The sequence below is a fragment of the Manacus vitellinus genome, unplaced genomic scaffold (assembly GCF_001715985.3).
Source record: "Manacus vitellinus isolate BGI_N305 unplaced genomic scaffold, ASM171598v3 scaffold_37_pilon, whole genome shotgun sequence".
In the NCBI taxonomy this organism is placed as follows: domain Eukaryota; kingdom Metazoa; phylum Chordata; class Aves; order Passeriformes; family Pipridae; genus Manacus; species Manacus vitellinus.
The window spans coordinates 4,233,500-4,245,915 of record NW_021940517.1 but is presented as its reverse complement, the minus strand read 5'-3'; the positions used below and the strand labels follow the sequence as shown (position 1 = coordinate 4,245,915).

The 12,416-nt window shown below is 37.0% G+C and overlaps 1 protein-coding gene across 1 annotated transcript in view; it reads left to right on the top strand.

Annotated features, from left to right (window-relative positions):
- The window catches only part of THBS2 (thrombospondin 2), a 32,487-nt gene extending 21,474 nt beyond the window's left edge, over positions 1-11,013 (top strand). The window contains exons 15-21 of the mRNA XM_029961621.1: positions 147-265; positions 879-1,113; positions 3,716-3,943; positions 4,353-4,624; positions 5,408-5,505; positions 7,674-7,813; positions 8,510-11,013. Coding sequence (XP_029817481.1) covers positions 147-265; positions 879-1,113; positions 3,716-3,943; positions 4,353-4,624; positions 5,408-5,505; positions 7,674-7,813; positions 8,510-8,517 — 1,100 coding nt within the window. The 3' untranslated portion in view covers positions 8,518-11,013. The remainder of the gene's footprint in view (positions 1-146; positions 266-878; positions 1,114-3,715; positions 3,944-4,352; positions 4,625-5,407; positions 5,506-7,673; positions 7,814-8,509) is intronic.
- The last annotated feature ends 1,403 nt before the right edge of the window (positions 11,014-12,416 follow it).

Below are 12,416 nucleotides of genomic sequence, written 5' to 3'. Positions count from 1 at the left end.
TAGTAATGATGTAGCAATCAGAAAGCCTATGAACCCCTTAAGAGCCTTACTTCTTTACTGGTGAGTCCTATAGTTTATGACTGTCTGTGTTGGATGTTACATAATTCTGATTTCTTCAATTTTTTGTTGTTTTTTTTTCCTCATAGACATTTTTAATGAACGAGATAATTGTCCTTACGTCTATAACACAGACCAGAGTGATACAGATGGTGACGGAGTTGGTGATCAGTGTGATAATTGTCCATTGATGCATAATCCAGACCAGGTAAATGATGAAAACAGTTTCCTTAATGGTAACGTTAGAAAAAGGGCAGAGAAAAGAGCACAGGAATTGCTATCAGTCCTTGTTTACTGGACAGCTGAAGAGATGGATCTATATTGCTCACTTTAACATTTCAGGCTGTGAGATCTCTTAGTATCAGATGAAAGGGAAGTAGAGTGATGATGCCTTCATTCCATCTGCAACACTTTGGTGAACTGTTTTCTTCCCCTACAGCAAGTGAGTACAGTTTCAGGGCTGCATTTGTCATGCCTGAGTGTTTTGGTCCATGTGCAGATAAGTAACATCACATACACAGAAGCAGTCAGAAAATGTGCTGCCCATACTGACACAACCCTGTCATCTCTAGAATGACAACAGTGAAAACTGTCAAAGCCCTGCCCTGGAAATATCTTGGGGACCAGATCTTGTCTTGTCTAGAAGAATTAAGTAGCCACACTAGTTTGAAATTATGTTCGTGCTTTAGGCATGGTCGTCATTGTGGTATCACTTGTCTACAGAAGTCCTTGAAGAGAAGTGCTGAGCAGTTAAGTATCAGGCTGTACTTCTGTGTTTAATAAAAATAATAAAATTACTCTTTACAATTTTTTTGGGGTAGACTGATGCAGACAATGACCTTGTTGGTGACCAGTGTGACAATAATGAGGACATAGATGAAGATGGTCACCAGAACAACCAGGATAACTGCCCTTACATCCCCAATGCTAACCAGGCTGACCATGATCAAGATGGTAAAGGTGATGCCTGTGATCCTGATGATGACAATGATGGTGTCCCAGATGACAGGGACAACTGTCGCCTCAGATACAACCCTGAACAGGAGGACTCCGATGGTAAGAACAAGATCATATGAATTTCATTTAGTTCTTAGTATCCAATTTTGGTCTTGGAATATTAATATCTGGTGAAGATAAAAACTTCAGATCAAACTGAGCTGCTTTTGCTATTTTAGACACCACAGACTTCAATGGAACTGAACTGGCCAGCTTGGTCCAGGGTTAGGGCATTAGGAATCATCTTTGACAGGAGATAAAATATGCATAAATTATAGAAGAACACCTTTAACAAAGTCATGTTAATTTTTAACTATTTTTGTAAAAAAGACTCCTGAGCAGCTTTTCTCAAATTTCCCACATAGGTTGCTTTAAGTTACTTGATGGATGGATGTGTCAGTGTTAAAAAAATGGATACATAATTGTTCTTTTTTCCAGTTCGGTGGTAAAGTGTTGCTGGTTACTCTCAAACAGTCCTTCTCTATGCTTGGCATTATTTAAATGATGAAACAGTGACAGTTTCACTCTCATGAATTTAATTTAGAAAACAGTTATTATCCTTTGAAAACTACAAAATATGTTTACAAGTAATGACCCTTGCAATAAATACAGGTGAACAGTTTCTCTTCGAAGTTATACAACTTGCTGGAGTCATTTCATGGTTACGCTGTTGAAAGTGAAAGCAGAATTTAGTATCTGCACACCATGGTTTTAGATACATTTAGAAAGATAAAATACTGAGCCCTGACTGATTTCCTGGTAAGACAGCTGCTGGCAGTAGGTAGTTTCTCATTGGTAGTCAGTAGTAGTTCTTAAATTATTTAACCTTTCAGTCCTGTAATATATATCTGGAATATCTTCGTACTTGCCAGACTCTGGAATAGCCCCTTTATTTCATAAATCCAGAATAAGGGTGACCCCAAGCTGAGATAGTTTGTTATAGTCATCTGTCACCTGGATCTTGTAAGGAAGACTACATTTATGTATGGATTAACGATTCACAAAAAGCATATATTTAATTGGTTTAGCCAGCTCATCACTGTCATTAGTGGCAGGTCCAACAAGTCTTGGAAAAGGAAAAGTAAAGCCAAAAATTGCTCCCACGCTCTTGAAGATGTGAGTTGTAGCATATGAAGATGAGACTGTGGAGAGAGCTGTTCAATGTAACTGGGTAAACAAACACTTTATAACTTTCCTTGACGGGGAATCAATGTTGTCAGCAGCAGCTCACTACCAAATGAACATCAGCTGGACTTTCAGTGAATAATTAGATTCTTCTGTGAATTAGCTCTGTGATTTGGCAAAGGAAACAAGATAGGAAATTCATTCCCTTTTCTTCAATAAGTGCTAAGACAAACAGGTGGAGGAGCACACAGCTGGTCAGGATTTGGAGTTCTCCATGGCAGATATCCAGGGTGGAAAATGGGACCATTTTATCACGTATCTGAACTGCAGAAAGTCTTTGAGATATTAGATGCTTCAGCTGTCTCTAACTGCTCTTTTCTTTTTGGCTCTTGCCTAAAACTCATTCTGCTTTCTCTCTGAAAGCTCCATACTTGGGTAATGCTGTGTTAGTTAGTCACGGTAATGGAGCTTTCTGTTTTTCTGTGAAGCATCTAGTAGTAGGCCATTATGGAATGAGCTCCATCATTGCTATTTCCCATTGTGTTAATTCCCATGTTCTTAGAGCAATAATAAATGCTCAGCTACATGCGGATAGAAACAGAATTAGCTGACAGTACCACTTTTACGTTACTACCCAGTGGAATATCCAGTGGTTTCTGTTGTAAAAGTTGGAGCCATTTGTGGATTTGTTTCCATCCTTGTCTAGCCAAGTTTTTCTGCTTTATTTTCTAGTCTTTGTACTTTTGTATGCCTTGCAATAACAGTGGTATTGGCAATGAGATATTTTTTTATAGATGCCTCCTTTCACTGCCTGCTGTTTGAGGCAAGTCACATCTCCTGGTTTCCATCAATAGTATGGGTAAATTAAGAAAGGAAATAATTTGTAGGTTTTTTAAAATATTGAGTGTAGTAAAAGCGTTGAGCAGGAGCACAACTGTAGATTAGCTGTATGGATGTATTTTTTGGTTCTCTAAAAAACTTGTTGCAATTCATGTTACAAAACTTAATTTTTTCATTCCTCCAAGGTTAGTCTTATTGGATATAGTGCTGCGTTCTTTTCTCATACATTTTTCTGAAGCATTGTATTTTTTATAAGTCAAATTGTTTTACCTGTGAGTGAAAGAGCAACCAAGCATCTATGCATATTTTACTGCAACATTCTCCCCACTTTCTTTTGAAATAAAGGTGACACTTTTGCAATCTGAAGCACCTTAGATGGTTTGTTGCAGAAAGAATCTTGAGACAGTGATAAGAGTCTGAAAAAAATTTAATATGATCAACAATATATAAAGATGTAGTAATGTGTGGTAAGATAAAGATTTTAATGCTATTGTTTGAATTAATTTGCACAGCATATATTAAATGTGGGTTTGTATCCACATCCAGGACAAATAAAACTGAAAATGCAATGCAAACATTAGTGAACTACATTGACATAGCAAATATCCAACTTTTCCCACCCTAATTCCAAAGTGGTGTACAGACTAGGCTGGATAAATTGCTAAAAGTTGCATTTGCTTATTCACATTGCTTACAGGTGATGGCAGAGGTGATATTTGCAAAGATGACTTTGACAATGACAATGTTCCAGATATTTATGATGTATGCCCTGAAAACAATGCCATCAGTGAAACTGATTTCAGAAAGTTCCAGATGGTCCCCCTGGACCCCAAGGGAACAGCTCAGATTGATCCCAACTGGGTTATTCGCCACCAAGGGAAGGAACTGGTGCAGACTGCCAACTCTGATCCTGGAATAGCTGTAGGTGAGTATCAGATGTCAGTCATCATCTTTGGAAAAGTAACGAGTGATCTTGTGATAAGGAAAGGGAAAAAAAGGTAGATAAATACATTTCTTGCAAACTTTGGACTAAGCACAAAGACAGTGTATATGCCCAAAGTAAAAACAGCTCAATGCTGTTTGCGTTTATTGTCCACTCATCTCATCACTGACTGTAACATTCATAATATACACAGCTGAAAAAATTATTTCTCTCCAGAAGTCTCCCTGTGATAGGTGGGCAAGTGTAATTACCTCTTCTTCTATAGGTAAGGAAACTGAGAAAGGCTGTTTACCACTCCTGCCAAAATTCAGGATGTAGCTGGGACTCTTGGGTGTGGACAACTGGATACAGGATTGTAACTCAGTGGTTTGTCTCTTTTGTACTCTCCCAGGCTACGATGAGTTCAGCTCTGTTGACTTCAGCGGGACATTCTATGTTAACACAGACCGCGATGATGACTATGCTGGCTTTGTGTTTGGTTACCAGTCCAGCAGTCGGTTTTATGTTCTGATGTGGAAGCAAGTCACTCAGACCTACTGGGAGGACAAACCCACCAGGGCTTATGGCTATTCTGGTGTGTCACTCAAAGTAGTGAATTCAACAACTGGTACTGGTGAACACTTACGAAATGCTCTCTGGCACACAGGAAACACCCCTGGACAGGTGAGAGATTTAAAACCTCAGGCCAACAGTGCATGACTAATATTTGAAAAATAAGGGAGATATCTTCAATTCCCATATTAGTAGTGTCAATAATAACAAAGAATACTGCATGTATAAAAGGAAGATGAGGTGATCAAAAGGAAAGGAGTAAGAGGTCTCAGTTATCCACAAATCCTTTCTTACTTCTGTATTGGCACTTGCTTCTTTGGTGTTCCAGCTTGTTTGACTTATACATGGTTTAGAGTACAGTAACCAGTGACAGAAAAAGAGAAAAAAAAGTTAAAGAGAGAAAAACTGCTGCTGTTCCAAATGGTGTCAAACCGTGGAAGGAACTTGTGCCATTTGGAAATGAAATTAGTGGGGATTCACATATGGATAGGAATTGATCGTGGACCATGACTGAGTGTGAGTCACAGGCAGTAACATCTGTGCAAGCTGCAGTCCCTCTCCCTCATTGAAGACACTTGTACAGATAGAAAAAATAGAATCAAGTCTGTCAGCGTGGGTGTGTATTTGCAAACCTGAAGGACTTCATAAGGGAAGTCAGGTTCAATGCTGTAGTGGTCTTCAGTGGTCTTCAGTGGTCTTAGCTATGAAACTGCAGATGAGTAAATGACCACCAGTTTAAGGCAGAACTTTCCATTACTCTGACTCTAAAAAGAAGTCTTCTGATCATACTGTCAAATATTAAACTCTATTTTCAGTTTCATGCTCTGCAGAAAATAAGCTTTGGCTGCTGGAGCATGGTGTGTTTCTACTAAGGCATTTCTATTCCTACTGTAGGTGCGTACTTTGTGGCATGATCCCAAGAACATTGGCTGGAAAGATTATACGGCTTACAGGTGGCATTTGATTCATAGGCCTAAAACAGGACTAATAAAGTAAGAAATATTTCTGCATCTCTATATTTTCTAGTAGCAAAACTTTTGTCTCTGTTGATATAAAAACTATGTTATCAGTTTCTTTGTTAGTTCTGATAATTGTGATACTTGTGACAGTTTGGGGGACATTTTGTTGTCTTCAGAATAAGTTATTTTACTTTTCATATATATTTAATGTAGTCTGGATTGTTCAATATTTACATCAGCTAAATACTCTTAAGTTAAAAAGCTTTCTCAATAGCTTTTCTGTACAGATACCAAAAATTCCCCAGCAAAACTCAAAGCAAGATTAGAACATGAGATTACTCTCCAGCCTCTGGAATTTCAGTGAATGAAATTAATTAGAAACATTAGCATCGCCACAGGGAAGAAGGCCAGCAGCCTGTCTACTTCAGCATCCTGTCTCCTGTAGTGTCTTATACAAGACACTGCAGAAGTGGCCATGAGCACATCTGTAATGCACACAACAAGGAGCTATGGCATGTGACTTTCCTTAGAGCCCAGCTGTTTATCTGATGTTGCAAAGATTAAGCATTAACTGTCCATGTCAATTTTATCTTCTACTAACTACTGGAACTGTAAAGAACATTTTTCATGGGACAGAGTCAGACCTTACTTCTAAAGGTTTCTTTGTGCTTATGAGCAGGGGATTTTCATTTGTCTGTGAAAGACAAAGTGTAGACAAATTTGGATAGACTGCTACCTGTTTACTGGAAAGAGCTTCTTTATGCATCAAATTATTGCAGTCCAAAGCATTGACTGATACAGGTCAAAAGGAAACTTGATTCATGTGACTGTTACCCGTAACTTCCTTTGCAGAATCTACGTAGTGTCAGACAAAGCATGATTCCATTGGTATCTCATTAGATTAATCTAACATGACAAATTCTGTGGTCCAGGGCATTAAATTCCTTCATTTAACTTCAGGGTGTTGTTATAGAAAATAAATTAATTATTTTCCTAATGGTCATGAAACAATTTTATTTATACAGAAATATCAATTTCATATGAACATGATTAGAGCTATGTAATTTTTTTGGTGGGATGAATATTAAACTCTTCCCATTAAACTGTTCGGGTTTTTGATATTTTGAGAAGTATATTAAACCCATCATTCCTTTTTGCTGTTCTTTTTACCGTCCTTTAAATACTGATTTCAGGGAGCAGTTTCATACTTGTCTTTGTGCACCTTTCAGGAAATAAAACACTTCAAGACAGAGCAAGTGCTGGAAATATATTTTTGCCTAAGCAGAAATATATTCCTAACCCCTGAGTTATAAGAAGCTGCTCAAGTGTTTTCATCCTTATGCGAAGGCATTTTGCTGTGTATACCTAATGTACTGTTGACTGAAGCAGGATCATAATCCCTCCCTCCAGAGACTGCTCTAATTAACAAACTACAGAGTAACTTCATTTGGCCCAAGAGGCTGAGAGCCTAAGAACCTTGACAGTTTCAAGGTGTCCCATGAAAAGTGGAGAATCCAAGTTCAAAGAAATGCAGTCTCTCTGATAGAGAAGGAAATGAAGAGATGTCTTTAGAGGTCTTTTGTCTCTAGGGAGGATGCCTGAAATGCTAAAAAGAAAAAGAGAGAGAGAGGAAAAAAAATCAAATTCTCCTTCTTTTCCAATTTATTATTAGTCTAACTATTTGTATCCAAATCCATCCAGCTTTCATTAAGCTCTTAAAATGTCTGAAATTGAGATTCAACATGTCGCCAATTAATGTTTTGTTTGACTCTAAAGGAATGGTTCTTCCAATTTCTGATGTTGGCCCTTGCACTAAAGATAAATAAATCAGGCATTCACACAACTGTAAAGACAGCTTTGCTCAGTGATGTGACAAGGCCGTGTGCTAACCTCTGAGTTCACAGGGGCTTATCAGTGATTTCTAGTACATGACATAGTTCATTCCAGGGGACACGAATGTTCTAAATAAAGAACTGGGAAATATTTTGCAGATGGTGTGCATAAAATTACTTCTGGAACAGCCCACTCTTTCTGATAAATGTGTTATGGCTGCCAGCCAGGTGGGTGTGTGAGAGAGATAAGAAGTGATTTCTACAATTAAGTTGGGTTTTCTGGTGCTTTGTTAAAATTAATTCTGTTTCAGTTCTTACACTAGACACTGCATTATCCTCCTTGTCTAATTTAAAATATGTTCTTTACAGAGTTTTAGTGTATGAAGGGAAACAAGTCATGGTGGATTCTGGACCGATATATGACACAACCTTTGCTGGTGGACGATTAGGTCTTTTTGTCTTCTCTCAAGAGATGGTCTATTTCTCTGACCTCAAGTATGAATGCAGAGGTTAGTTACAGAAAATGTCTGGAAAATGCTGAAGCCTCTAATAACTTGATGAGCAAACACAAAATGTGGAAACGAAAAGTATCCTCCAGTTACTGAAAGCAGTCTGTAATCATAGCATGGCGTAAACCTTGATTTGTTGAAATGGCATGAATACCCCTTGCCCTTATAGTAAACTCAATTTGAATAGTAAAACCCAGATGTTTAATACTATCCACATGGAAAAAATGAGGTAAAAATCTCTGAGAGAGAACGGTGCTTAGAATTCTCTCTGCATATGCACTGTCCTCTGTATTCTATTTCAGTGTGTTCTGCAGGCAGAGCGCTACTTCTGGATTACCCCTTTTTCAAGAGGCATAAAGGAGAGAGCAGATATCTTTAATGAGCACGTCTATCTCTAGTGCCTTGTCTGAAATGTTTTGGAATTCAGAAAATGCTTTCCCAGGTTTTCTTATATATTATTTTTATATACATTTAGATGCACAGCTGCACATACGTGTTTGTGTCTCTCTTTCTATATATATAGGCATATATGTATTTTTATATAAATGTCCTCCCATTTGTAGGAAAATTCAGAACAGAAAGTATTGTGCTGCATCTCTATAGCGTACCATGGTGGAGCTCTGTTCTTGTGTGAATGACTTCCTAACAAAAAAAAAGCCCAACCACAATTAATATTTTTTTTCCCATTTCTTTCAGATGCTTGAGCAATGGTTGCTGCATTACCAGCAAAGTACTGTAGATGCTATGCAACCTAGACACCTCAGTACATCCTTGTACTCCCAGTTTCTACTTGTGTACCTTCTGCCCTCTGTCCTCATGCTCCACTCACCAGGTACCTCCCTGCTGCCAGGAGTGCTTCAGCCATCCCTCCACCCAAGTGCCTTCTCACAGCCAGGACTAATGAAACCTAAACGTGAACGTCCAACCCACCACTGAAGCAAAAGCAGATTGATACATTAGAACACTTTTGTCGAGTGAAAACTTAGCAAAACCTGTTTGTTTGTTTATGTGTCTTTTTTAAAGAATGACGTTTACATATAAAAATGTAATTACTTAATGTATTTATATATATGGAGAAAAAGAGGGGGGGTGATAATTATCAGTCATTGTGTTTAAGTGAGGAAAAATGTGTTTGAATTTTTTGGGTGTATGGTTGACACTTCCTTGCTCTACTCTGGACTGGACTTAAGTAACACAAAGCCTCTGGGTGTAATTTTAGCAAAGTAATGGCGGGCCACACCAACAGTGAAAATTGCTTTGGATGTTACAGTAAAGATCAATTTTAAACATTTCTTGATTTAAAAAGGGGTTTAACTGATGAGGATGCTCTTAATAACATCCGTTAAAATTACAGGTGGTAGAATTGTCAAATTTGTAACTCAGAGCATTCTCTAGTAGAGGCTTAATTCAGGCCAAATGGAATTGAACTAGAAACTCTCATGTGAAAGGGAAGAGTGATTCATTTAAACATCCAAACCTATCACTATTGTTTGACTTTCAAAAAATTACTTTCAGTTGCTCTGTTTTCATTATATTCTGCATTGCCTTGTAATAAAGAACATACCATGACTATGTGGAGCAAAATGAACCAGAACCACTTTTCCACCTCTGCTGCAAAAAGCACTTTGACATCCTGAAACCTGATGTGGGTTTTTGAAAAGGTGGCAACGCCACTATTACTTAATTTGGTAACATGAATTTAAGGTTCCATTTATAAATATTTTGTTAGTATTTATTATGATTATCACATGGAGCTACCTTCTCTGATAATTTATTTTAAAGCATGTCATATAATGCATCAGTAATACATTCACAAATAATGATATTTTAAAGCTATTTTTGAAAGCATATCACAATATGTAGATATTGTCAAAGCATGGCCTACATTTAAGTATAGTTTCATGGTTTATAGTCATGTATACTTTAAAGTTAAATGAATAATAAGGAATTTACAAATGGAACCTTAATAGATATCCAGTTACCCTGATTTTAATATTTTTGTATTGTTACCTATGTCTGCTGTATATAGAACTTCTTAAATAATGCTGAAGGGATACCAGTGTTTATTCTAAACAGATACAACATTTACTCAGATATACAATAGTATAGACATGTTTAACATTTTTGTTTTGTTTTGTTTAAGTTGTACAAGCTTTGTTCACCAAAAAAACGCACGCTGGTGTAATTTTATTCATAGATGAGTTAAGTAATGGAAGAATACAGTACCTCTGCCTTCTTCTACGGCACAGTGAGCTAAATGTTGAATCAACTTTTTCTCCCTTGAAATAGATTTTGTTGCTGCATTCATTAGAAAGGAATCAACAGTTGCTGGCTTTATTGCACATTTTGTAGTATTCATGTTATCAATTTTTTTTTAATTTTATATTTGGTTTTGGTTGAGTTGGGCTTTTTTCCCCCAAATCTTCTTCATGAGGTTTTTAAATATTTCAGTTTCTTTTGGTGTTTCAAGTGGCATCCCCAAGTTCCAAGCAGAAGGTAGGGTGACTTCATTAAATGTAATGAGTAATAGCTGTGTAGGGTTTTTTGTTTTGTCAGAGAAAGACATCAGTGTGGGGATGAAGATGTTAATATTTGGACTGTATCATAATTTTCCTATTCTATGTAAATTATTTATGATTTTTTTTATTTCTTTTTTTTCCTTGCGAGTGTGTCAGAGAGTGAGAGTGATGAAATTTCCTTTTGTTTTGCCAAAGATTGTAAATAATTATTTATTTGTTTACATGGACGGAACTTTATCAATTAACGTCCTGATTCATTTAGTCAGATCCTCATTTTTTATATATATATATATATATATTAAGAAATTAATAATAGGAAATAAACTGTAAAAAGGTTTTATAAACCAAAATCTCTTTACCTTTTTTATAGTTAAAATGTTTCTTTAAAGAAAATATACCATTCTCCAAAGCCCTCACTTAAGCCTCTTGCCTTGCTATAAGCCAGTTCATTTGAAGCAAACCAGTAAATCTGTTGCTTTGTTACAAATCACCAGTGTCTTCTAAGTTGTATGCAGCAGGTTTTTCAGTATCTCTGACAAGACATCATTCCCCATGAAGTCTTTATCTGGCAAACTATCACAAATTTTATTTATAGCATTGTTACTGAGAAATATTGATCCTGCTTCTCTGTATTTGTCTTGGCCAATGTGTTTGAACAAATATATCTCCTTCTGTAATTGCTGCTTCTGAGGGTCCCATCTGAGTCATTGGGATTCATTGATGTGAGTGGGGATTGCCTTCCTGCTGGAGATTTTCAGGAATGAGTGAGTCATTATAAACCAAACAGAATAAAATATAAGAAAAAAATCTTAGCACGAGAGATCTTTCCTACATGTATAAACTGCTGGCAGGGAGGGGAATTTGAATGCAATTAGGAAAATTAAGGATGCCCAGCATGTCAAAATGCAAATTTTGAGGTATGGCACAAGTTCTAACTTTTCTTGGCCTTACAAATATCCCAACTATTTGGTTTCCTTGGCTTTTTGTTCCTGTATGAGTACTTGGAACATTATACAAGAAAACCATGTAGTCTTCAGTACAATTTTTTATGAATCCTTTAAACCAAAACAAATGTTCATTCGTGTAAAGAGGTGCAAGATCATCAATGATTGATGTTATTCACAGAGTGATCAAGAACTTGTTATCCACCTTCTCAACAGCTTTTTTAAAACTCTGGTATGAATCTGCAAGAGAGTTATCAGCATGGACACTTAATTATGATTCTAAGGGAAAATATCTCTTGATGGCAACCAAACAAAACACTACAAAACTAAACACAGGGACATAAAATGACTGGAAATGTGTGGAAATATAACAGCAACACTTCAGTACTAGTACAGGGTCTCAGAAAAACAGGGAGGGACGGACCTAAGAAAATATGCTGTGAATGAGTAGGTTCACTATAGCAGTGGCATCCTCTGACTTATGTCAGTTCTTCTAACTACTTTTTTTAAGTTTTTTGAAGATACTTAGGAGTATTTGCATAATCTGGGAAAAATACGTATTTAAACATTTTGCAACGTCTGCACTTCTAGTTACCAGAGAGATACGGATATGGAAGAAGAAGGTCTGAAATTTCTGAGGAGAGGCTGTTTTTTCTCACAGGGGGAAACTGAATAGGGCAGGTGTGGATTCTGCCACTCAGTCATGAGTGACACTAGGCAAAATTTTTTTCATTTTTTTCATTTCCCTGAGCATCAGGCTCCCATCTACTAAATGTCAGTGGTAAATTTCTTCCCCTGTAAAATGCTCTTGATATGTTTTACGTATCTTACTGTTTCTGGACCAGCCATAAACCCAGGAAATACTGAAATCCTGAAATCCCCCGGAAGTTAAGTTCTGATGAGACTTCTTGACAATTTTTAAAATATGGGTGTTTTGGATAAACTTTGAATAAATCACTGACTTCTGAAAAGTTAAGCTGAACTCACAGCATTTAAGGATTTGTACATTATAAGAGTAATGCATCTGCCATAATTTCTTCCAGAAAGGAAGGAAAAAATTCTACCCAAGTATTATATCTGATATCTGTGTCTGCTGCTTGCTAGCTACACAATGGGGGCAGGAGCTGAACAGACTGTCAC